The 27594-nt window shown below is 42.4% G+C and overlaps 1 protein-coding gene across 6 annotated transcripts in view; it reads left to right on the top strand.

Annotated features, from left to right (window-relative positions):
- Positions 1 to 27594, top strand: part of MYO5A (myosin VA) — a 251677-nt gene that overhangs the window by 34455 nt on the left and 189628 nt on the right. For 5 of the 6 annotated variants that reach the window (XR_011030300.1, XM_068275461.1, XM_068275465.1 and 2 more), the window contains exon 1: positions 11751 to 11798. The exons of the other annotated variant lie outside the window; for it this stretch is intronic. Coding sequence is in view for 4 of the 5 variants with exons in the window: in XM_068275461.1 (XP_068131562.1) it covers positions 11766 to 11798 (33 nt within the window). In the remaining variant the exon portion in view is untranslated. Of the gene's footprint in view, positions 1 to 11750; positions 11799 to 27594 lie in introns of those variants that run through there. 6 annotated transcript variants of the gene reach the window in all.

The raw sequence follows: 27594 nt of genomic DNA, 5'->3' as shown, positions 1-27594 counted from the left end.
GAACTCCAGTCCCCCCTGCATCCCTTCCCTCCCTGCTGATTGGAGGGAAGGGACGGGGGCAGGGACCGGAGCTATGCAGGAGGCGGGGGAGCAGCTGAGACTGACACTACAGATGTAAACACAGCCTCACAGCACGGCTGTGATTTATGAGGGATTGCAGAGTGCAGGGGGACCTTAGTGGGGTTTGGGATAGCAACAGAGGCTGGGCTGTATAGGCAGATCCAGCCTCTGTATGCAGATAACATTCTTTAAACACACCTCGGGTTCGCTTTAAAGTAAACCAGAGTCCTTGGAAATTAAAGATCTGAAACGTAACCGCAGCCTCCTCCCGAACCATAAACACGTCCCTCGCCATCGTCCTGCAGTCTGCCGTTCAGCTGCAATCAGCCCCGAAAACTCGCTCAGTCACTTCAGTCCGGGTCTACTGCACATGTGTGGGAGGTCCGCGCATGCGCAGAAGATCCAGACTGGACACGACTGAGCCTGTTACTGAGGTTGATCGCAGCTGAACGGCAGACCGCGGGAGGATGGCGAGGGACTTCAGACGTGTTCATGGGGCAGGAGGAAACCCCGGGTAAGTATCAAATCCTTACTTTACGAGATCTCTGGTACATTTTAAAGTGTACCAGAGGTGACATGTGACCTAAGATAAATGTGTATGTACAGTGCAAAACATTTTAATAACCAGGCTATTTTACTTGTTTTGCTGGCTGAAAGAGTTAACTTTTAGGCATAAAAATGACTGCTTCTGTCTTGTTGGTACCTTGACATGAATATAGTAAACATCACTGATAAGCAAAGTACAGCCGTAAACATTTTCCTGACAGAATACAACTTGTGAGAGCATAAAAAAAAGGCAATAGGTTATGTATTTTCATTTTGGGACACTTAAAGTGACACTGAAGCAAAAAAAAACCTCATGATATAATGAATTGGTTGTCTGGTACGGATGATTAATAGAACATTAGTAGCAAAGAAAATAGTTTCATTTTATCTTCAGGTATATAGCTTTTTTTTATTATTATTATTTATTTATAACATTGCATCGTTCTCTAATAATTGCAGTCTCCACAATACACTCAGCATTTTAACCACTTCCCGACCGCCGTATTGACAATTGGCGGCCGGGAAATGCACCCCGCAAGGACCGCCGTATTGACAATTGGCGGCGGTCCTTGTAGGGGCATGGGCGGAGCGATCGCGTCATCAGTGACGCGATCCTCCGCCCGGGATCGTTACTTGGGCATTTTGTCTCCGCTCGCCGGCCACTTAGCAGAGCCGGCGAGCGGAGGAATCCGATACTGTAGCCAATCAGAATGTATAAGGCACTTTGTTAAGTAAACAAAGTGCCTTATACGTGCTTCCTCCTCGCCTCGTGGTCTCATTGTTGCAGAGACCACTAGCGAGGAGGAAGCACTTTGTAAGTACCCAGCACACAGCCTTTTTTTTGCCTTACAGCCCCCTGATCACCCACCCCAGGCCTCATACCCCCCCTGATCACCCCAGCAGACCCCTGCCTAGCACCCTTGCACCCCTGCAAAACCCCCACCCCCCCCCACCTGCCACTAACTAGCGACGCTGCCCCTTAGTTTAGGTCCCTAGCCTGATCCCCCCCCCCTACCTTTAGATCACCCCCAGACCCCATCCCAGACTACCCCCCTGTATACTGTATACATCTGTATACAGCTACCTTACCCCCTGATCGCCCTCTGATCCCCCTCTGATCACCTGTCTATCACCTGTCCATCACCCCTCAGCACCCCCACCCATCAGAGCAGACCCTAACTGCCCCGCGGGGGTAACCGATCACCTGCCCAGGCCCTCGATTGCCCTCATACCCCCCTCCTGATTACATCCCCTGCTCTTTGTTTACATCTGTCCTCCCCAGCGATCACTAACTGATCTGCGATCAGTAACCCCCTGTGTCTGCCTCTCATCAGATCAGGACTCAGTCTGCCCCGTGCGGGCTCCTGATCAACCCCCCACCCCCTCAAATCGCCCTCAGACCCCCCCCCCCTAATCACCGTCCAAGTGCATTGTATTTGACTGTGCTGCGCTTGTATTCGATTGTGCTGCGCTTGTATTCGATTGTGCTGCGATTGTATTTGATTGTCCCGTGATCTGCTTCGATTGTCCCGTGATTGTTTGATTGCCTCTGAGACCCCACTTCCCACCAACCCCCACCCCACCACCACCCCCACCCCCCATCACCTTCCGAGTGCATCAGATTTGATTGTGCTGCGCTTGTATTCGATTGTGCTGCGATTGTGTTTGATTGTCCCGTGATCTGCTTCGATTGTCCCGTGATTGTTTGATTGCCTCTGAGACCCCACTTCCCACCAACCCCCACCCCACCACCACCCCCACCCCCCATCACCTTCCGAGTGCATCAGATTTGATTGTGCTGCGCTTGTATTCGATTGTGCTGTGATTGTATTTGATTGTCCCGTGATCGGCTTCGATTGTCCCTCCCCCCCACCACACCCAACCCTCCCCCCCCACCACACCCAACCCTCCCCCCACCACACCCAACCCACCCCACCACACCAACCCTACCCTCCCCCCCCCCACCACACCCAATTACCACCTTCCGAGTGCATCAGATTTGCTTGTGCTGTGATTGGAGTCGATTGTGCTGTAATTGTATTTGATTGTCCCGTGATTGTTTGATTGCCTCTGAGACCCCACTTCCTTTAACCCCAATACCTCTCAAATACTCCCTTTTTGCTAGGTAGGTGCTCTTTTTTTCTGGGTAGTCTCGGAGGAAAACCCCATAAATTTAGCAATCCACAATGGCAAGAAGGGGGCTTTCCGATGACGAGGTATACAGGTACATGGACCAGTCGGATGAGTTCTTTTGGGAAGAATCATCCGTCGAATCTTCCGGGTCCGGATTTGAACCTGTAGAAAGCAGTGGTTCCCTGACCGATAGTGATGACGAGGCTATGGTCCCGGCTAGAGCCAGGCGTACCAGACCCCAAGTCGTTAGACCGCAGGTGGCGCAGGATCCGCCTCAAGGGCAGCAGGGTGGTGCTAGCGCTGTTGATAGTTTTCTTGGTGAGGCAGGCACCAGCAGCGCAGCATCTCCTGGACTTGGTACCAGTACTTCTGTAGACCCTGGCGAAGTGGTGAGCGTCAGCATGGAAGTCGAAACTGGTACGGTGGCAAGTGCAGTAGTACCCCCGTCGCAGCCACCAAGAAGAAGACGGGCCCGTAGTACCCATAGACTCCCAGAGGTGCTGGCACAACCAGATTGGCAATCCCCTGATTCCGCCGCACCCGTAGTGCCCCCTTTCACTGCCCAGTCTGGAGTCCAGGTGGCGACAGCTCATCTAGGAACGGCCCTAGACTTTTTGCAGCTGTTCATCACCCAGGTTCTCTTGGACTTAATTGTGGTTGAGACCAACCGTAAAGCCACACAATTCATCACCGAGCACCCGGAGAGCATGTATGCCCAGCCTTTCGGGTGGAAACCAGTCCAAGTTTCCGACATTAAAATCTTTTTGGCCCTTATCCTTCACTTGGGACTAATGAAACAGAATGTATTGCGGGCGTATTGGTCTACGAACCCAGTACATCATGTTCCCTTGTACCCTGCTGCCATGTCCAGGACACGATTTGAGTCCATCCTGCGCTTCCTGCACTTCAACGACGACAAAACCTGTCATGAAAGGGGAGACCCTGCTTATGACCGGCTCCACAAAATTCGGCCCCTCATAGACCACCTGTCCTCAACATTTGCAGATGCTTATATCCCTGAACAGAACATCTGCGTAGACGAGTCCCTCTTACGCTTTACCGGGCGCCTTGGCATCAAACAGTACATCCCAAGCAAGCGCGCCCGGTATGGGGTGAAACTGTATAAGCTCTGTGAAAGGGCCACAGGCTATACATGTCGTTTTAGGGTCTATGAGGGAAAAGACTCAAAATTGGAGCCGGTCGGATGCCCTGACTACCTGGGGAGCAGTGGAAAGGTTGTGTGGGACTTGGTGTCACCCTTGTTCCGGAAGGGGTACCATCTTTTTGTGGACAATTATTACACAAGTGTGGCCCTCTTTCAGCACTTAAAGTTAGAAGGAATCCGATGCTGTGGCACTGCGCGGCCTAGTCGCCAGGGCTTCCCCCAACGGCTCGTTACCACCAGACTTCAACGGGGGCAGAGGGCCGCCTTGCGTACTGAAGACCTGCTCGCGGTGAAATGGAGGGACAAGAGGGACGTTTACTTTCTGTCCACCATTCACACAGACACGACAGTCCAAATTCAACGGGCAACTAAGGTCATTGTAAAGCCCCTTGTCGTCCACGAATATAATGTCAACATGGGAGGGGTGGACTTCAATGACCAGAGGTTAGCGCCCTATTTAATTGCCCGGGAAACAAGACGCTGGTATAAGAAAGTGTCTTTTTATCTGATTCAATTGGCAGTTTACAACAGCTTTGTTCTCTACAGTAAGGCTGGGAGAACTGGATCTTTCCTCCAATTTCAGGAACAGATCATTCTGGACATCCTGTATCCAGGAGGTGCCAGGCCCCCCCCCCAGATGCAACTAGCCGACTGCATGGTAGGCATTACGCCTATCAGATTCCGTGTGCCCCAGGTCAACGCATCCGAAGAAAACGTTGTCGTGTCTGCAGCAGGACTGGAAGAAGGAATGACACCAATTTTTATTGTCCCCGCTGTCCTGACCAGCCTGGCCTATGCGTAGGGCCGTGTTTTGAGAGGTACCACGAGCAGGTACACTATTAGAACCTAGGGAACTCCAGACACAGGAGTAGGCACACACTCAGTGGTCTTTCGCACATTGTCGCAGGGAGAGGAGAGGTAAGCTTGAAAACCAAACGGGTAAGCATAAAAGTGGCAAGAAGGATCGGTTTCCATGCTTGATATTGCTGATCTGTCCTGGGTTGGCGATATAAGACGGCATGTTTGAATTTCCCTTGAGTGTGGACACCCCCGGTTTATATGTGATTTGGGCCTATGATGATGCTTTAATGCCACACAGAGTCATCTCTATTGGCAGGCATATTGCTGTATCCTACAGGCATAATGCTGTATACTAAAGTTCTGAGGCCCAGTCACATAAGTTGGTGGCTCACCCTGAGTGCAGGGTGGCATGGGGTGTCTCTCTCCTGAGGTTATCACTGCCATTGATGTGGAGGAAGATCTGCCATTGATGTGGAGCAAGGTATGTTTGCCGTTCATTTTTCCTTTCAGCCCAGAGTGCATTACTTGTATACCCAATATAAGGAGGATAGCAGAAACTCCTAATACTGGCCATACATGTAATGATTGCAGAGACCCTAAAATGCCAGGACAGACTCCACAAATGACCCCATTTTGGAAAGAGGACACCCTAAAGTATTATGTGAGGTGCACGGTGAGTTCATAAAAGATTTTAGTTTTTGTCACAAGTTAGCAGAATTTTTTTTTTATTTTATTTTTTAACAAAGTGTCATTTTCCGTTTACTTGTGACAAAAAATAAAATTTTCAATGACCTTACCATTACCCTCATGGAATACCTTGTTGTGTATTCTTTCCAAAATGGGGTCATTTGTGGGGTTTGTTAACTGTCCTGGCAAGTGGGCAGGGTGCTAAATTGTGAGCACCCCTGTAAAGCCTAAAGGTACTCATTGGACTCTGGGCCCCTTAGCGCAGTTAGGGTGCAAAAAAGTGCCACACATGTGGTACCGCCGTACTCGGGAGGAGTAGTATAATGTGTTTCGGGGTGTATTCTTACACATACCCATGCTGGGTGGGAGAAATACCTCTGTAAATGACAATCTTTTGATTTTTTTACACACAATTGTCCATTTACAGAGTTATTTCTCCCACCCAGCATGGGTATGTGTAAAAATACACCCCAAAACACATTGTACTACTTCTCCCGAGTATGGCGATACCACATGTGTGGCACTTTTTTGCACCCTAACTGCGCTAAAGGGCCCAAAGTCCAATAAGTACCTTTAGGTTTTCACAGGTCATTTTGCGGAATTTGATTTCCAAACTACTCCTCACGGTTTAGGGCCCCTAAAGTGCCAGGGCAGTATAGGAACCCCACAAGTGACCCCATTTTAGAAAGAAGACACCCCAAGGTATTCCGTTAGGAGTATGGTGAGTTCATAGAAGATTTTATTTTTTGCCACAAGTTAGTGGAAAATGACACTTTGTGAAAAAACAATAAAAATCAATTTTCCGCTAACTTTTGACAAAAAAAAAATCTTCTATGAACTCACCATACTCCTAACGGAATACCTTGGGGTGTCTTCTTTCTAAAATGGGGTCATTTGTGGGGTTCCTATACTGCCCTGGCATTTTAGGGGCCCTAAACCGTGAGGAGTAGTCTGGAAATCAAATTCCGCAAAATGACCTGTGAAATCCTAAAGGTACTCATTGGACTTTGGGCCCTTTAGCGCAGTTAGGGTGCAAAAAAGTGCCACACATGTGGTATTGCCGTACTCGGGAGAAGTAGTACAATGTGTTTTGGGGTGTATTTTTACACATACCCATGCTGGGTGGGAGAAATACCTCTGTAAATGACAATCTTTTGATTTTTTTACACACAATTGTATATTTACAGAGTTATTTCTCCCACCCAGCATGGGTATGTGTAAAAATACACCCCAAAACACATTGTACTACTTCTCCCGAGTACGGCGATACCACATGTGTGGCACGTTTTTGCACCCTAACTGCGCTAAAGGGCCCAAAGTCCAATGAGTACCTTTAGGATTTCACAGGTCACTTTGCGGAATTTCGTTTCCAGACTACTCCTCATGGTTTAGGGCCCCTAAAATGCCAGGACAGTATAGGAACCCCACAAATGACCCCATTTTAGAAAGAAGACACCCCAAGGTATTCAGTTAGGAGTATGGTGAGTTCATAGAAGATTTTATTTTTTGTCACAAGTTAGTGGAAAATGACACTTTGTGAAAAAACAATAAAAATCAATTTTCCGCTAACTTTTGACAAAAAAAAAATCTTCTATGAACTCACCATACTCCTAACGGAATACCTTGGGGTGTCTTCTTTCTAAAATGGGGTCATTTGTGGGGTTCCTATACTGCCCTGGCATTTTAGGGGCCCTAAACCGTGAGGAGTAGTCTGGAAATCAAATTCCGCAAAATGACCTGTGAAATCCTAAAGGTACTCATTGGACTTTGGGCCCTTTAGCGCAGTTAGGGTGCAAAAAAGTGCCACACATGTGGTATCGCCGTACTCGGGAGAAGTAGTACAATGTGTTTTGGGGTGTATTTTTTACACATACCCATGCTGAGTGGGAGAAAAAATCTCTGTAAATGGACAATTGTGTGTAAAAAAAATTAACAAATTGTCATTTACAGAGATATTTCTCCCACCCAGCATGGGTATGTGTAAAAATACACCCCAAAACACATTATACTACTTCTCCTGAGTACGGCAATACCACATGTGTGGCACTTTTTTGCAGCCTAACTGCGCTAAGGGGTCCAAAGTCCAATGAGCACCTTTAGGCTTTACAGAGGTGCTTACAATTTAGCACCCCCCAAAATGTCAGGACAGTAAACACACCCCACAAATGACCCCATTTTGGAAAGTAGACCCTTCAAGGTATTCAGAGAGGGGTATGGTGAGTCTGTGGCAGATTTCATTTTTTTTTGGTGCAAGTTAGAAGAAATGGAAACTTTTTTTTTTTTTTTTTTTCTCACAAAGTGTCATTTTCCGCTTACTTGTGACAAAAAATAATATCTTCTATGAACTCACTATGCCTCTCAGTGAATACTTTGGGATGTCTTCTTTCCAAAATGGGGTCATTTGGGGGGTATTTATACTATCCTGGAATTCTAGCCCCTCATGAAACATGACAGGGGGTCAGAAAAGTCATAGATGCTTGAAAATGGGAAAATTCACTTTTTGCACCATAGTTTGTAAACGCTATAACTTTTACCCAAACCAATAAATATACGCTGAATGTTTTTTTTTTAATCAAAAACATGTTTGTCCACATTTTTCGCGCTGCATGTATACAGAAATTTTACTTTATTTGAAAACTGTCAGCACAGAAAGTTAAAAAAATCATTTTTTTGCCAAAATTCATGTCTTTTTTGCTGAATATAATAAAAAGTAAAAATCGCAGGAGCAATTAAATAGCACCAAAAGAAAGCTTTATTAGTGACAAGAAAAGGAGCCAAAATTCATTTAGGTGGTAGGTTGTATGAGCGAGCAATAAACCGTGAAAGCTGCAGTGGTCTGAATGGAAAAAAAGTGGCCGGTCCTTAAGGGGTAGAAAGCCCTAGGTCCTCAAGTGGTTAAATGATTTCAAAGAGCAGACTACTGACCCTTTGAACTTTTCTCTGCAGAAAAACCATGAAGAAAGAACAATGAGACGGTTGAGATAAGCGCTTCAAAAGATGGTGCTGTCCAAGACTTTATAGAGTCATAGAGCTCAAAGAAGCTCTTTTGCATAGATAACAACTGAAGTTTCTTAACTCTTCCTGTATTGGAAACAATATGAGACTCCTATCTGTGCAAATAATGTTTTATTTCTTTGTTGTACTACACATACAAATCATTATATCATACGTTTATTTTCATTTCAGATTCCCTTTAATTGACTGTTAACTGCCACAACAAAGCATTAAATGTACTTTGTAAATGTTTAAATATATATATATATATATATATATATATATATATATATATATAGTGTGTGTGTGTTTCGCCATCACTCAAACACCTTTACCGATTTCAATGAAACTTGGTTTACAGTGGGAGGATATGTTCTGGGGGTCTTGTGTCCCCCCTGCACATCTGGGTGGAACCACAAGCAGCTTGTCAGATTTCACCCATTCACGTCAATGGAAAAAATGTAAAATTCTTCCATTCTCACAGCAATAAAGCCAGAGTCCCCAAACTTGGCACAGTTGGTCACTTAGTGACCGAGGTGAAAAATTTGGGGAAAGTGGGTGGAGCAGAAAACAGATGATTTTCAATTCATATTCAATGGGAAAATGTAAACTGCAGCCATTCTTAGACTGTTAATCGCAGGGTTTTCAAACTTGCCACACTTGGTCACTGGATGACTGGGATTAATATTCAGGAAAGTGTGTGCAACTAATGAAAATTCACCTATTGATTTTCAAGAAGAATGTTTAAACTGCTGCCAATCTTAATGGCTGAGGCCTCAAACCTGGTACAGTTGGTCATTGGGTGACTGGGGTTCAAATTACTAAAGGGGGCAGAGCCACAAACAGCCAATCAGATTTCTTTGCTGGATAAACTGCTTCCATTCACACATTTTTTTTTATACCAGTAACCTGAAAGCTCACAAACTTGGTCACTGAAGTGGGTGGAGGCAGAGCCCCCCAAAAAATCACTGGGAAAATGTAAACTACAGTTTGTTGTAAAAACAACTTTTTAATAGCAGAGGCCTCAAACCTGGTACAGTCAGTCATTGGGTGACTGGGGTTTAAATTCAAAAAAGGGGTCAGAGCCACAAACCGCCAATAAGATTTGTTTCATTTCTATGGGAAAATTTTAATCTTTGAATCATTAAATCATTTTTTTTAATAAACATTGTTTGAAGTGTATAGAGATGGTCGGTGAGATGCTCTAGTCATGTATAACTACTTGTGTCAGTATGCCCTATTTCTTAGTGGTGAATTACAGCATGACTGCTGTGTGGGTCATATCTGTAGACTGTGCAGTGCATACAAAAGTGATTGAAGTTATCCAATCTTAACTTTTTTTTTTTTTTCCCATTACACTGTCAGACTTGGATGGTTCTCCCCAGCATCTGAGCATTCAGGCTGCCACTGGCAATGCCACTGCTGGATTTAGTCTGGCACATGGCGTCAGACACTCTGATCTCCTCCGGCATCGCACTATGCCACATATTATAAATAATATGTGACCGTATTTGGCCTTCCTGCAGCCAGCAATGCCACTGGATCTAGTCCTGATATAGTAAACCTTCGATATAGAAAACTACTTTGCCATGTCCCTTGACGTATACTATAAAGGGATTTTACTGTAGTCATTAATACAGTAGAATCTCTTTATAGTAAACTCCAATATAGTAAGCCGCTGGTTTATAGTAAACTCGGTCCCCAGGTCCCATACATGTGCTTGTATGAATATACAATGTATCACCAATTTTGATATAATTTGATATATACCGTATATTGACAAAATCTTCCACATCGCTTTACAGAGCATATGTAGTCTTGTCACTAACTGTCCCTCGGAGGAGTGCACAATATAATCCCTACCATAGTCCTATGTCTATTGCAGTTTAGGTTCAGTGATCTCCCCAGGCTCTTTTAGCCAGGTGCTCCACCCGGCTAGTTTTGGTGACCACCCGGCTGTCATCGGCTCATCTCATCTGTTGTAAGCAGAATTTTGCAGAGAAGAGTGAGCCCTGCATTCTCTCATCTCGCCCCACCCGGCTACTTTATCATGCCACCCGGCTGAAAAAAAACTTCTGGGGAGAACACTGAGGTTCAATTTTATGGGGAAGCCAATTAACCTATCTGTATGTTTGAGGGAAGTGGGAAGAAACCATGGTGCCTGGAGGAAACCCACACAGACACAGGGAAAACATACAATCTCCTGGCTGGGATTTGAATTGGGGACCCAGTACTGCAAGACAATAGTGCTATCCATTGTACTGTATTTAGAGTACTGTATTGTACAAGTATTATACAGTATGGCAACATAACCTGGTAATAGGTATAGGTTACAGATATGAGACATATTGGCAGCAGTGCTTTATGTACTTTGATGGAAATATTGTTACCATAAGACCATCCATCTTGCTGCAGAATAAATTGCGTTTTCTTGTTCATTTTCCACAACACCACGAACCCAGTGACTAGCAGCAAACCCTCTTATTTGCCAGTTTTATATACACATAAAAACTTTGTGGTCATGCTAAAATCATTGCAATACACAGAGTCCAACTGAAGTTTTTCTCAACAAAAGTGTGATTACCATTGGAAAAGCATCAGAACTAATAACGTTTATCTACAAGCACCTTATTCAGTATGCCAAGATTACAGCATAGATGACACTTACCTAGCTGTACAGCAAGTTGCAGGTAGTGGTCAGTATAGTGGCGTGATCACCTCTTGCAAATGGCCTGTAGATGCTTCTTGTCATACACTTAGATGACTTGTAACTTACTGTATATGACGCATCATTGTGGCAGGTTAAAATTTAGAAATCCAAAAGCATGGCCTGATGTGCAAATTATGATCCTTGTTCAACATCTCTCCTGCAACACATTTCTTTGTATAACTGTATCGGCCAATAGGGAGGCAGCATAAAGTGCTGGGTGGGGGTGAGGGGCTCAGGGAATTGTGTATTGTGGTCTATCACAATGTTTGTCATTGGATATGAGGTTACGTAGGTTTTCTGACATGGGAAAGATATTTTGCTAATGGATATTAGTGCAGAGATTTGCCCAGGCTTAAATATTTTGATTGTCACAAGACCGCACTCTCAGCAAGACACAATTAGGCCTTTTACATTTGGGATGTAAAGGAGTGTGTATTGCAGGAAATGGGCACAATGAGTGAATTCACAGCCCAGGAATGGCGTGTCACAAGTCCATGTTTGTGATTTCTATGGTTCTTTAGTGCTGCCTCCCAGGCAGATGATCCAGTGTTGTCAGTCTGGGAAGGGAAGGAGCAGGTCTGGCTCATATTCATTCACACTGTGTTTTAAGGCAGCATAAAGCAATATGAATACGCTAGATTCTCTGTGCTAGGAATTAATTGGCAGGCAATGGAGAACGATTTAGATTATGCCTATGTAAAAGTAAGTACAATATAGCTTCCGCCTTGCTTCTGCATGCTTTGCCATCGCTGCAAGCTTAAAATCAAGCGGTTTCACCCTTATTGATCGCAAGGAGTGCTCTCTCTGAACAACATGGACATTTGAGATTTCCGGTGGTTTATGACCAGGGCTATAATTCTGTACTAGAGTTGTATTATTGGGGTGACCTGGAGATACTAGACTCTTCTTCCAGACAACCATATGACCTCAGTTGTAGTGAGAATAGGCCTCTGGCATATAGTAGACTGATCCATTCAGTGATTGTTATCAGCAGCCCTCCAGTTTATGTAAATGAATTAAACAAGTTTTGTGGTGTTCATCTAACAATAGTTACACCTTAAATCGCATCTTGTTCTTCTTAATAAACATATTGCTTTCATTATGTTACATAGATGTTTATTATTGCAGTTATTTCTGCCTCTTGGGAAACACATGGTCAATGTTACACAGATGCCAATAATTGTAGTTATTTGTGTTTGTATAAATGGTTTTATAGCTTCTGCGGGGGAGCTTGGTGTTAATGGTGTTATATTTTTGCTGTATACAAGGCCTGGCGTTCTGACATCTGGTGCTGAGAGATCCGTGTGGGTGTCGGGATATACTCACCCCCTCATGTGTTCTCACTTTCTCAAATACTAGGAGCTTAGCATGGCAGAGGATGCATGCACAGCACTTTCAGGGTGTATTCATTACATTATAGCTCCTGCTGTTAATAGTATAGCGCTGCTACAATGGATGCAGCTGTCTTAAGACTTAATGTATGATGTGGCTTACACTTACTATATCAGTTTGATGAGCACATGTTCTGTAAATACTTCACATGCTAAAAATGTTTTCAGATTTCTTCTATTTTGTACAGTATGTTGTAGGGTTATCTGAAAAAAAATATAAGAACTCTATGGCTTATTTTAAGAAATTAAGAAATCTTTGAATCCCAGCGATGATAAAGATATAAGTTAACGTAAGAAGATACCTTCTAGTACGTTTGGAATGTGGCTTCTCGTTTCTTATTTCTTGTCTGTTTCTGTAACATAGTTACTTTGTTCGGTGCATCAGAGCTGACAGCTCAGTGGGTTCCTTCAAATATACAGTAATACAGATTTTGAATCATCTTTGTACTAAATAATATGTTATGGGTGGTGAGAGTGAAAATGTCTCCCCCCCCCCCCCCCTTAATTCATTGTAGCAAAAAGAGATAGGTGGTCTGTTTGGGACTTTTTAGGGGAAGTAAATTAAAGTGCACCCGAGGTGACATTGTGAGGTAAACTGTATGCACAGTACAAAACACAAATAACCAGGCTGTTTTACTTGCTTTATTTTGCTGCCTGAAAGAGTTAATTTCTAGGTGTGAAAGTGACAGCTTCTGTCTTCTCTGGTACCTTATGAGCAATATAGTAAACATCACTGATAAGCTAATTATAGTTATAAAAGTTTTTCTGGCAGAATATGACTTCCAAGCTCGGGAGAGAGATATAAAAGGTCAATAGTTGATGTATTTTAAGTCTGGAACACTTGATAGGCTGTCACTGATTAGAGAACGTAAACCATTTAACCTTTGTAATTGTTTAAATGTAAAAGGAAATCATGGGATACTTGAAGTAATTTTTAGGAATAGGAGGATAAATGTATAGAGATATGCGAAAGTTTGGGCAACCTTGTTAATCGTCATGATTTGCTTGTATAAATCGTTGGTTGTTGCGATAAAAAATGTCAGTTAAATATATCATATAGGAGACACGCACAGTAATATTTGAGAAGTGAAATTAAGCTTATTGGATTTTTTAGTAAGTGCAATAATTGTTTAAATAAAAATCGACAGGTGCATAAATTTGGGCACTGTTGTCATTTTATTGATTCCAAAACTTTTAGAACTAATTATTGGAACTCAGATTGGCTTGGTAAGCTCAGTGACCCCTGACCTACATACACCACAGGTGAATCCAATTATGAGAGAGTATTTGGGGGGGGGGGGGGGGGGGTCAACTAAGTTTCAACTCCTCTTTTAATTTTCTCTGAAGAGTAGCAACATGGGAGTCTCAAAACAAATCTCAAATGACCTGAAGACAAAGATTGTTCACCATCATGGTTTAGGGGAAAGATTCAGAAAGCTGTCTCAGAGATTGCAGCTGTCTGTTTCCAAAGACCTACAACATAATCTTCACTGTGCATCGTTCAACCATTCGGTGCACTTTACACAAGGAGATGCTGTATGTGAGAGTGATGCAGAGAAAGCCTTTTCTCCGCCCACTGCACAAACAGAGCTGCTTGAGGTATGCTAAAGCACATTTGGACAAGCTAACTTCATTTTGGAGTAAGGTGCTGTGGACTGCTGAAACTAAAATTAAGCTATTTGGGCATAACAAAGGGCCTTATGCATGGAGGAAAAAACACACATCATTCCAAGAAAAACACCTACTACTTACAGTAAAATATGGTGGTGGTTCCTTCATGCTGTGGGGCTGTGTGGCCAGTGCTGGGACTGGGAATCTTGTCAAAGTTGAGGGACGCATGGATTCCACTCAGTGTCAGCAGATTCCGGAGACCAATGTCCAGGAATCGGTGACAAAACTGAAGCTGCGCCGGGGCTGAATCTTTCAACAAGACAACAACCCTAAACACTGCTCAGAGTTCACTAAGGCATTCATGCAGAGGAACAAGTACAATATTCTGGAATGGCCATCTCAGACCCCAGACCTGAATATAATTGAAAATCTGTGATGTGAGTTGAAGAGAGCTGTCCATGCTCGGAAGCCATCAAACCTGAATGAACTAGAGATGTTTTGTAAAGAGGAATGGTCCAAAATGCCTCCAACCAGAATCCAGACTCTCATTGTAACCTACAGGAAGCAATTAGAGGCTGTAATTTCTGTAAAAGCAGGATCTACTAAATATTGATTTCATTTCTTTCCTGTGGTGCCCAAATTTATGCACCTGCCTAATTTTGTTTAAACAATTATTGCACACTTTCTGTAAATCCAATAAACTTCATTTCACTTCTCAAATATCACTGTGTGTGACTCCTATATGATATATTTAACGGACATTTTTTATCGTAACAACCAACGATTTATACAGGAAAATCATGACAATAAGGTTGCCCAAACTTTCGCATCCCACTTTAATTGTTTATCTCATCAGTTTATTTTCACCTTGTGCTCACTTTAAGCACAGCTTTGAGGATTCCTGCAGGTTGGAGAGCACAGTGAATATAATCCTTGTCTGATAAACTATTCTCATGTCTTCAAAACAAGAAAAACGTTTGAGGACAGATAATTCAACACATGATGTACCCCAACTGGCGTTCATAGTAAACCTCCATGGCCCCCCTATGCGGAAACATAAAACCATTTTTGTGTATGTCATTTGATTCTGCGACGTTTGTGCGTTATTTTTTCCTACCACATTGGGCTCCATTCACAAAACTTCTAAAAAATGACTTGTTTATCACCTAATTGATAAAAATAAACTTTCAGCACATTTACAAGCAAAACAATCACTCAAAGTAAGTTGTTCCCGATTAACTTCAATTCAATATTTATTTTTTTACCTTAATTATATTTTTGCTCTTTGGAAGCTTAAAAATGTAACATAGATAAGATGGAAACGGCGAAACAGCTTTGTGAATCATGCCCATTGCGTGTTTTATTTCTTCTTCTTAGCCATTCATGATCTCTTGATGAAGTGAATGATTCTGTTTCAAAAATTAGTTGAAATCCACCATACAGTGGGTTGCAGAAGTATTCGGCCCCCTTGAAGTTTTCCACATTTTGTCATATTACTGCCACAAACATGCATCAATTTTATTGGAATTCCACGTGAAAGGCCAATACAAAGTGGTGTACACGTGAGAAGTGGAACGAAAATCATACATCATTCCAAACATTTTTTTACAAATAAATAACTGCAAAGTGGTGTGTGCATAATTATTCGGCCCCCTTTGATCTGAGTGCAGTCAGTTGCCTATAGACATTGCCTGATGAGTGCTAATGACTGAATAGGGTGCACCTGTGTGTAATCTGTCAGTACAAATACAGCTGCTCTGTGAGGGCCTCAGAGGTTGTCTAAGAGAATATTGGGAGCAACAACACCGTGAAGTCCAAAGAACACACAAGACAGGTCAGGGATCAAGATATTAAGAAATTTAAAGCAGGCTTAGGCTACAAAAAGATTTCCAAAGCCTTGAACATCCCACGGAGCACTGTTCAAGCCATCATTCAGAAATGGAAGGAGTATGGCACAACTGTAAACCTACCAAGAGAAGGCCATACACCTAAACTCACAGGCCGAACAAGGAGAGCGCTGATCAGAAATGCAGTCAAGAGGCCCATGGTGACTCTTGCCGAGCTGCAGAGATCTACAGCTCAGGTGGGAGACCCTGTCCTTAGGACAACTATTAGTCATGCACTGTACAAAGTTGGCCTTTATGGAAGAGTGGCAAGAAGAAAGGCATTGTTAACAGAAAGCATAAGAAGTCCTGTTTGCAGTTTGCCACAAACCATGTGGGGGACACAGCAACCATGTGGAAGAAGGTGCTCTGGTCAGATGAGACCAAAATGGAACTTTTTGGCCAAAATGCAAAACGCTGTGTGTGGAAAAACTAAACTTAGTGAAAACTAACACTGCACATCACTCTGAACACACCATCCCCACTGTCAAATATGGTGGTGGCAGCATCATGTTCGGGGGGTGCATCTCTTCAGCAGGGACAGGGAAGCTGGTCAGAGTTGATGGGAAGATGGATGGAGCCAAATACAGGGCAAACTTGGAAGAAAACCTCTTGGAGACTGCAAAAGACTTGAGACTGTTGCGGAGGTTCACCTTCCAGCAGGACAACAATCCTAAACATAAACCCAGGGCAACAATAGAATGGTTTAAAACAAAACATATCTATGTGTTACAATGGCCCAGTCAAAGTCCAGATCTAAATCCAATCGAGAATCTGTGGCAAGATCTGAAAACTGCTGTTCACAAACGCTGTCCATCTAATCTGACTGAGCTGGAGCTGTTTTGCAAAGAAGAATGGGCAAGGATTTCAGTCTCTAGATGTGCAAAGCTGGTAGAGACATACCCTAAAAGACTGGCAGCTGTAATTGCAGCAAAAGGTGGTTTTACAAAGTATTGACTCAGGGGGCCGAATAATTACGCACACCCCACTTTGCAGTTATTTATTTGTAAAAAATGTTTGGAATGATGTATGATTTTCGATACACTTCTCACATGTACACCACTTTGTATTGGTCTTTCACATGGAATTCCAATAAAATTGATGCATGTTTGTGGCAGTAATATGACAAAATGTGGAAAACTTCAAGGGGGCTGAATACTTTTGCAACCCACTGTATAAGGGCTGGGGCACACCGAGCGGCTTTTTGAGCGTTTTTGCGGATACGCTAGGGTAATGTATTTCAATGGGGGTGTGCACACCACAGCGGGAGGCGTTTTGCAGAAACAAATCCTCTCGGGGTGAGGCATTTTTTGGATTGCGGAGGCGTTTCTGCCTCAATGTTAAGTATAGGAAAAACGCAAACCGCTCTGAAAAACGGCAGATCAGAGCGGTTTGCCAGGCGGTTTTGTTACAGAAGCGGTTCAGTAACAGCTTTACTGTAACAATATATGAAATATGCTACACAGAAATCCGCAGCAGCAATCCGCAAAACTCCTCATAAAAATAAAAAAAAGCGTTAAAATCTGCTAGCATTTTGCAGATCTGCTAGCGGTTTTTGGTGTGCACCAGGCCTAACACTGGACCAGCCCTGAATGTATTGGTGTAAACATATTATCCTTGTATTGCGGTCCCTCTCATGCCTTACAGCGTGACTAAATAATAGATTCATTCAGCATATTCCCTTGATTTGGGTTTTGATAATTAGGGATGATTACTGATATGCAAATAGTTTCTCCTTGCATTCAAATTATATGTAAATCCTATGCATCTTGAAATTTTACCAATCAGAATAATGTCCTGTCAGTTTTTATTGGTCCAAGTTCAAGCTGCATAACCTTTACATGAAATCGGAATGCACTGAGAAATGATTTACGTCTCATTGGTCATTTGATTGCTCTTTCTTTTAAAACATTTCAGTAGGGATGCCAGCACCAATTGAGTTTTTGTTCATGTGTAGAATAGCCTTTGTTCTGTTTTTAAGACAAGTGAATGGCATATTAGACAACCTTTATCTTCACTCTATTCACCAACCTCTGGGTTTCATCAGACTAGTACTTCATTTATACTCCTCCTAAAAAGTCCCAACCTCAGCACTTCTTTTCTAATTTGAATTTTCGCTGCGTTGGAAAAACGCAAACCTTTTTTTTCATATGTGAACACACAGGCACTTATTCAAATCCTTTTTTCTCCTACGTTTTCTCCTAGGTGACATTTTCATGCCTTATCGATAAAATGCCCTTTAACCCCCCAGCATGCAGGAAAATAAATCTCACATTACCCTTTTCACCTATTATTGGAGTGTTGAGAATTTATAGGAGAAGGCTCAGGGTAAAAGCGAGTAAGGGCGTGTACACATTATAAGTTTTTTTGCTTATTTTTAAGTGCTGGCGGTTTTAGAAAACACCTTAAATGTGCTTGTGCAATGTTAGCTTATGTGGGTGTTCTCACATAAGCGATAAGCTTTCTATCCAATCGTAAATGCGGCTCCTTCACCATTTTCAGATTCAACAGAAAGGATAGGGAAATCGCTAAGCGCTTGGAAAAGCGATTTTTCCAAGCGCTTTTAGTGAATAAATACTGTACATTATATTTATTCATATCCGTAGCGAAGAGTTCACTTCCTGACTGACGTCAGGAAGTGAATAAAAACCGCTACACAAAAGCGCTTAGAAAAGCTCTTTTCTAAGCAAAAATGGCTGTGAAAGCGTTTCGAAAAGTGCTTTCAAAATCGCTCAATAATTCACTCAGCGCTTGCGATAGTGCTGCCAATTTATAATGTGAACAAGGCCTAAGGGCCATTGGCGCATATGCAATTAACTTTTTCTCCTAGGTGATATTTTGACAACTTGTAATTAAAATGCCTTTTACACCACCAGCAAGCTAGATGATACTCAAAATAATTTTTTAGCACCTTTTCACCTATTTCTGGTATTTTTTTCAGTTGCAAAGTAGGAAAAAAATATTTTGAAAAGTAAATGAAAAATTATCTCCTAGGAGAAAAAGTTAACCCCCCTGGCGGTCTATTAAAAACCGCCAGGGGTCAGCAGAGCAGTTTTTATTTTTTTTATATTTATTTATTTTTTTTAATCATGTAGTGAGCCCAAGGCTCGCTACATGATAGCTGCTTCCCAGCGGCATCCCCTCACCCTCTTCGATCGCCTCCGGCGATCTCCGATCAGGAAATCACGTTCAAAGAACATGATTTCCTGGAGAGCTTCCCCCATCGCCATGGCGACGGGCGGCATGACATCGTGACGTCATTGGGAGTCCCGATCTACCCCTCAGCGCTGCCTGGCACTGATTGGCCAGGCAGCGCACGGGGTCTGGGAGGGGGGGGGCGGTGCGGCGCGCCGAGTGGCGGACAATCGGCGCAGAGCGGTGGCGATCAGAGTGCACACACAGCTAGCAAAGTGCTAGCTGCGTGTTGCAAAAAAAAAAATTATGCAAATCGGCCGAGCAGGGCCTGAGAAATCCCCGTGCGCGGCATAGCCCGAGCTCAGCACGGGCTTACCGCCAGGGAGGTTAATTGCATACGGGCCATAGCCTCTAAAACAAATTAAAAAGAAATGCAGGCAAAAATATGAATGTTTGCCACATGTACACGTGTGAGCCCTGCCTTTATACTGTGATTTAAAAAATGTTTTCTGATCCGGCAGAAATCCAGACTCCTTTTCCTTTCTTTTTTTTACATTTTTTTATTGCTGTTCAAGCATAATAAAATTTAGAACACTTTTATCAAACATGTTGAGCAGATAAATACTTGGAGAGTAGCCCCCATTTATAAATGCACAGATGCTCATTTTCTTTTCTATAAAATATCTGAAAGAATGGATCCTACCATTGCCAGTTTCTGATAATGCTACTTTCCTATTCAGATTCAGAGTTTATTTGCCAAGAATTATTCATGGTACACACGGCATAGACGCAAGAAATAAACGAGAAAAGAAACAAAAGCAACAACCCCCCCCCCCAAAAAAAAACAACAACAACACAGCAATACAGCAGGAATTTGACATTGAGACAGACTGGATGTGATATACAGCATATGATTGGAAGTGAGCCTAGAAAGCTGGAGGGTTGTACATGAGAGAGTGGTTACGAGTTCAGGAAAAGGACCGCTTGGGGAAAAAAGGAGTTCCTATGTCTGGTGTAGATGATTCGGAGGAGGCAGCCAAAGGGGAGGCTGAAGTAGTGCCTGCCGGGGTGGGAGGGGTCATTCATAATCCTGTTTGCCCTTGACCTCGATCGGATGGTGTACAAGAGGTCCAGAGGTGGCAAGGGTGATCCTATGATCCTTTCTGCAGCGTTGATGACTCTTTAGAGTTTGAGCCTGTCGCTTGCGTATGCACCTACGTACCACACCACAATGGAGGAGCATAGGATAGACTCAATGGTTGCGGTATAAAAACAGGAGAACAGTTCCAGCGGCAAACTAAACTTCCTCAGTTGTCTCAGGAAGAATAGTCTCTGCTAAACCTTCTTCTGGATTATGCTTGGGTTCTTCCCCCCCCCCCCCCCCACCGCAGGTCATCTGTGATGGTAGTGACCAAGAAATGGGCACTTGACACTCTGGGGACATAGGAGCCCTCTTTATCACTCGCTGAATGATTATCCATTTAATCTCAGACAGATTTCTGCTGGATTGATTAAAAACTCTTTTTCTGAATTGATCATACTTCTAGTGTTGTATTAATAAAATGCAATGCAATAAATCTCTGGCGGATGTCAGTCTTTCCCCTCCACCTGCCTTCACCCCCCCTCGCATTTGCCTGACTAACCTGTCCAGTTACGCTTTCCTTCAATTAAGCTGCTCAGTATCTATGAATTGATTGGTTGGGTATGTTAACAATAAAGGAGTCCACTAATGTTACAATCTTGTTAGGGAACAGGAAAGAGTATGTCCGGCACTGTAGCGAGTATTATTATCGTTGTCAACAAACCAATCACGTTGTATCAATCAGCAATCTTCAATAATGAATCCATACCATAGAGAGGGCAGATGTGACAGCAGTGGGTGCTCGGCACTGAAAACAATGTTATGTTAGATTTTGCTATTGTTGTAGTCTGGCATACATATACCTATCATGGGATTGTGCAAGATTAGACTTAACAATGTTGAGTTTTCAGGCTGTAACACTTATCCTCTGGACAGAACACTTCCTAAATTACTGACCCATAGGGATGGCCCTTGCCTAGAACTCATGGAGAAGCATGTGATCAGTTTAATCAGCTGATAGATGTGCAAGGCTCCGATTTGCTGAACATGATTGTGTTAAACCAGGAAATCAACACAGCAAATCAGAACCTTACAAGTTGATCAGCTGATCAAACTGATCACATGCTTCTCCATGAGTTCTCCTAGGCAGAGCCATCCCTATTCACCTGGGACAAGTGTTTAGGGGTGTCAAGCTAGACTTTTATAAATTCACTTATTCCAGGCATTTTTTTTTAATTCGATCTATCCAGGTAGGAATCTACTAAGGTGCTCATTAATAATACAGTCTTTTTGGCTTCACTCATGTTTCGCCACACAGTGCAGGTGCCACTCCGTGTATTCAGCTGTGCTCCCACCACCCCACAAACAGGCAGGCTCACCGGATACAAACCACCGCTCTATCTGGTGGATCTCTTGCTTGGCACGTATCTTTCACTAGGACATCAGTAATCCATTCTCAGTAATAGAATATAAAACAGCCTTTATTCCTCAATAAAACAGATAAAATTTCATTGCGCAATATGTTTGCTCAATTAAAATCAAAACAGTGCTACTCTGGCACTCCAGCAACTTACAGACGCTGTCGGTACCATGGGCAGCGTCCCGCTCTCCCAATTCCCCACGGTCTCCAAGTCCCTCTGCGCTCCAGCTGCTTCCGTACATGTGATCTGCATCAGGTGTACTGGCTCTGACCTACGCGCTTCACCATCATCCAGACTCCATGGGGGCTGAAGAAAAGGATTATAGGTAGTTCACACAGATCATAGCTCACTTGGTATCTGACAGTGGAGGGCCCTGACACCCAACCTGCAGCAGTCCAGTACCCACTGCACTGCCATACAATATGCACTCCGTGAGAAATCACCCAGAATCCACTTATTCAGTGTTTTTCACAGCTATTTCCTGTTCAAATTTTGTAAAGCATCTTATTTGTTAAAAAAAACAACTATCAAAGGAACTGTTTTTTCTGTAAACACCACATACCTATAGAGCTTTTAGCCAGCATCACTAGCAAGCTTTTATCAGGTCTCTCAGCTTAGCCTGTGTGAAATAATTACAGCTTGTAACAGAGTCGGCATCAATGCTAGAGCCATACCATGTGGGAAGGTTACACTTCTCTGTCACTAGTCACAGAGGATTGATTTACTGTTTGTTTCTGCCCTGCTCACACACACTGCTTTATCACAGATTATATAAGAACAGGTGAGATTTTTGCAAATATAAAAGGTTTTTAAAGAGGAATGTTTCATTTATTCCTGTCAGACTTGGAAGCTTACAATCTCCCATTCAGAATGGGCTGTTCCTAGCTGTAAACACTGTTTACTTTAAAGTGAACCTCCAGACTAAAACTCTACTCGGCAGAACTGAAAAGGCTTGGTGTTTCTTTAACAGTTTCACAGCATCAGAACTTTGTTTTTCTTATAGAAGTCTCATTTTTTAGCTGTATTTTTAGCTAAGCTCCGCCTCATCAAAGAAAACTGCCCGGGCTTTTTCCCCTGATGCTGTGCAAAGCTTGATGGGATTTCTGATGATGTTGTTCTCGTTGCCTAGGTGATCAGCACACAGGACAGTTGGAACTGTGTCTCATGCTCCCTGTCACCTTCTTTCAACCAAAAAGATGACTGCCCTCATGAAATCACAAACCTTTGCCTGTTCTTTTAAAACAGGGTGGGTAAGCCATTATATTACCGATCTATTTTAATTAACATAACTAATGTAACTTAATGACAGTATGTTTGTTTAGGCTGACGTTCCTCTTTAAGGTGGCCACGAACGATCCATTGTTTTTTACCCAATCTTACCAAATCTATATAGTAGAAGAGTAATCTGAGTAAATATATTGAATGTTTATGATAGGCAGTCTCTTATATTACATAGGAATGGTAAGATTGGATGAAAAAGATTGTATTGTTAGTGGCCACCTTTAAGGTGGCCACACACCATACAATTTTTTAAATATCTGTTCAATTTAAGAATTGCAATCAATTTTTCTGACTGATTGTAACATTTCAAAAATATGACCAATGTACCACACACCTATGTCCAATTTTTTCGTCAATTATGATAAAAATGATTGAAAACTCAGAGAAAATTGCTAGGGTGTGTATATTAATAAATGAACAATCCAACACACACCATACAATCTTTAGTAGAAATTGAAGAGAAATATCTGGCATTCCGGATCGATTTTAATCGAAAAAAACGGGAAATCCGATCGGATTTTTCAGTCGAATGAAAAAAAAACTTTCGATTTTTTTCCGAGAGATACGATCGTTTTTATCGAATTACTGTAAAATCGGATCATTTTATTGTATCGTGTGTGGCCACCTTAAGACTGCATGAGCAAAAAGACTCAGAAACACACAGAACTGGAGGTGATGAGTTATATACACACTCTTTGAAGCTATATTTCTGCTTTCTGAACACATTTTAATCAGTTTTATTGCTAGTGAGGTCTGTTTCTGTATGCTGGATGTCCTGGGCACAACCCTCCATAGTAATACCCACAGTGAAAACTGTTCTCTGTCATTTTTTTCTTCACGCAAATGAAAAGATGGGGGAAAAAAAGCCTTTGTATTGCTATTTGCTAGTAATTACTTAAATATATGTGGTATTTAGTATTTTAGTTAACTTTAACATTAATCTACAGCTCTGATGAAACTGTCTGTGGTGACATCATAGGTGTTTTCTTTTGAAGACTTTTTATTTTTTATTTTATTGCGATAAACTGAAATGATACAATTCCAATTAAACATGAAGTAAAAGCCTTATTGATATAGAAGTACCCACCAGCTGCCCTGGGGGTACCTGGACTTCAGCACGCCCAGGATTGCTTGACAAGGTTTCCCAGTCAGCTGGCTGTCTCTGCAGACATAGATTGTTGTCTGATCTGCTGGAAGGGACCAGCCTGGACAGCTGTGTTTTTGTATCTGTAACTTCCTTCAGGGGAAATTCCACTTTTGTTGAGAAAATCTCTGTGCTTTTATTTTGGCTTTGGTTGCATACACGTGCCCCCGCTGCAACACCACTGGGCATGTATATATGTCCAGATTGAGTTACTGTAGCTCAAACTGGACATGTGTATGCATCCAGGTAGACTTAAAGGACAACTGAAGTGAGAGATATATGGAGGATGCCATATTTATTTCCTTGTAAGCTATACCAGTTGTCTGGCAGCCCTGCTGATCTATTTGGCTGCAGTAGTGTCTGAATAACACCAGAAACAAACATGCAGCTAATCTTGTCAGATCTGACAACAATGTCAGAAACGCCTGATCTGCTGCATGCTTGTTCAGGATCTGCGGCTAAAACTATTAGAGGCAAAACATCAACAGGAAAGCCAGGCAACTGGTATTGCTTAAAAGGAAATACATATGGCAGCCTCCATATAACTCTCACTTCAGTATAACTCTCACTTCAGTTGACCTTTAGCTAGTTAAGGTCACTTGCTGCTCATGTTTTATTCTTAAAGAAAACCTGAACTGAAAATTAAAAGTCAAAATAAGCATACACAAGTCCTACTTACCTTCCATGTAGTCTACTCCTCAGTGTCTTTCTCCTGTCCCGCGTCCTGTTTGTTCACTGTGCTTAAGGGAATTTTTCGTCCTCCATTTTGAAAATGGCCATTACCCATAACAGCTCTCTGGTCAGCACACAGTTAAACTGTAACATCGTCCACTTGAGCCATAGGGAAACATGGACATTACCTGGTATATCCGTTTTCCTCTCAGCTATAACTGACAGCAACTGATATTTTATTGACAGCAACTGATATATTTCAGATCTGACAAAATATTGTCAGAACTGGAAGGGATTATTGTCAGAAGAAAATGGTGAGCTTCTGAGAGGAACTGATGGCAAGGTAACTAATGTTCATTTGAAGTTACCTCATGTGTTTATTTTAAATATTTGTACTCAGTACAGGTTCTCTTTAACTTCTTATCTTAAAATACTGAATAAGGTATAAGGGAGTTCATAATAAAAAACGTCCAAGAACCTGATTATGTATTTGAGACCTGGACAGCACCACAGGAATGGTCATTTCTCTCTAGTGAATGATTCCTCCATCTGTGTGGCTTTTGGCAGGCTGAGTCTTGTTTCACTTGGGAACTCAACCCACAGCCAAATTTCCTGGCCCACCCGACCATTGCAGCCAGTATAAACCCAGATAGACTTGTATCCTGCTCCCCTCATCAAGTCTCTTACATGTAGTAAATAGGAACCAACTTTGAAAGACTGACTCCTTTATTTTGTATTAGTGGGCAGACTAGAGACACAGACTACTGCATGGAAATCTTGTCACTGGAGTCAGAAACCTTTATAAGGAGCTAATAGAAACTGAAGGAATCAGCACACTTGGACTACAGTATTTTGAAGCCTAGTGTGACAATTTAGGCCTCTTCTTTTCAGTATCAGACTGCCTTATCCTTATCTTATCTACTTATTTTAAAATAAAATTGTAGTAACAGTTGCTGAAAATGATGTGAAGCTATAGCCTGTGTCAATTATGTGAAGCTCGCAATCGCCAGACTGCTGCATTTTGGTGCGTTTGGAGAGAAAAAGCGTGTGATCTTTTTGCCCCCCGCGATTCCGCAATTCAAACGTCTTTTCCTGCCAAGTATTATTTTCTCCCATCAGAAATCGCAACTGCAAAGCACTACAATCACACCCTATAACCGATAGAAATAAAGAGAAACACTATCGTACTTCTACAACATCTACGGGTGGGGGAGGGGCAGAAATCTTTATTGTACCCTGACAAGCGCATTTGAAACGAGAAGCTGTATATTTCTATTTTTGTTCTCTATACCCCTGCATTGTTTTATTTAAAAAAAAATGTATGCAGTATTTACATCTGTCCATGTCCTAATAATTGCATATAAAGAATGAGCCTGAACTAAGAGATTGAACTGTTTGAGGATAATATAGTATAAAATAGCCTGTTATTGTATTACGTCATTTGGTTAGTTTTTCTTTCCTTTTATTGCCTATTTGCCTGGGGTTATTCCTAAACCATCCATCTTTTCAACAACAAGGTTCCCCGTCTTTGACGTACTTGTTGTTGTAGAGGTACATCCCTTATACATGGTGAGCTTTATCTTTTCTTTTTTTTAGGATCACTTAGGGAGACATGAATCACACCCTGAGTTAGTGTAGCTGCTGTTCAGCAGAGGTTATTACAAGCCTCAGGGCTAGGAGCAGGGCTTTGTGGGTCGTGTTAGCAGCACTGGCTGCCATCTGTTCTGTCTTGCTTTGTCCTCCTGTTAGAACAAAAAAATGTTTTTTTAAAAATGCAATAATAGATTCTTGTCATTTGCGTATTTAATTTAAGAATCTCATGATCTATAAAACTATTTTTTGATTGTTTAGAAATGCAGGATTGGTTATCTTTCGATGCCCTTTACAGTACTGTTTTCTTGTCTGAAAAGGCCCTAAACTGCCGCCTGATCTGAGTGTAATTTAGCATGTGTATGCTGCTTTATTTCTCTTGATTTGTGTACAGCTTTCAATACTTCAGTTATCCTCTGCTACTTTAGATTAATTCCTTCCTAGTCACATAAGGCACGCTTTCTCTTGTATTTTCGACTTCAGTGGAATGCCAATTAATATTGCCCACTTAATAGTCTCATCCCCTCTGCTGCTGGAGTTCCACAAGGCTCAGTCCTTGAGCCTCATTTTTCCATCTGTATTTACATTCTGGATCAGCGTTGTCACTCTATATTCAAACTTAATTGTAACAAGTTAACCACTTGACTCTAATGAAAGTAACACCTTGTGCTTGCACTTTCCAGGTGCAGGAGTCCGCTAAAATGCCAGTGCATGCCCTCATCTCCTCTTTACCTCCCTTCATACTCCTCAAATGCTGCTTCTGTCTGTGAATCCAGTCCATTAGTTGCCCTTATAACAAAACATACAGTACAATACAGTTCAAGCCTCTACATGCAAATATCTTGGTTCCTCCAGGCTTCACTCCACAATTTTTCTAAAACTGTCCTATTTTGCGATCTGCTATTGATCTTCTCCTATCACCCACCCTAGCCATGCAAAATGCGCCCTTTATAGTATTTTCAATAGTACATTCTGACCAGTGGATAAGGGAGAGGAAGGAGCAGCAGGAAGCTTTTCACAGCAAAATACAGTTGCCGTCAGCCAGTATAATACAACCTGGACAGTGTTCAATAATTGACCTGGGTAAGCTGCAGAAGACATGAGATTCCTGTATATCCCATAATGAATAGATATGATCACAAATGGTCATTTCAGGCCACAGTAGTGGCTTTTTACAGGTAGAACTCATTGGTCTATATGCAATCAACTTTTTCTCCTGATATTTCTCCTAGGTGATAATTTGTCATGTTTTCTTTTAAAGTGGTATTGTCAGCAACAAGATCAAATTC

Source organism: Hyperolius riggenbachi, chromosome 3 (assembly GCF_040937935.1).
Source record: "Hyperolius riggenbachi isolate aHypRig1 chromosome 3, aHypRig1.pri, whole genome shotgun sequence".
Classification (NCBI taxonomy): Eukaryota; Metazoa; Chordata; class Amphibia; order Anura; family Hyperoliidae; genus Hyperolius; species Hyperolius riggenbachi.
This window is presented reverse-complemented; position numbering and strand designations above follow the sequence as displayed.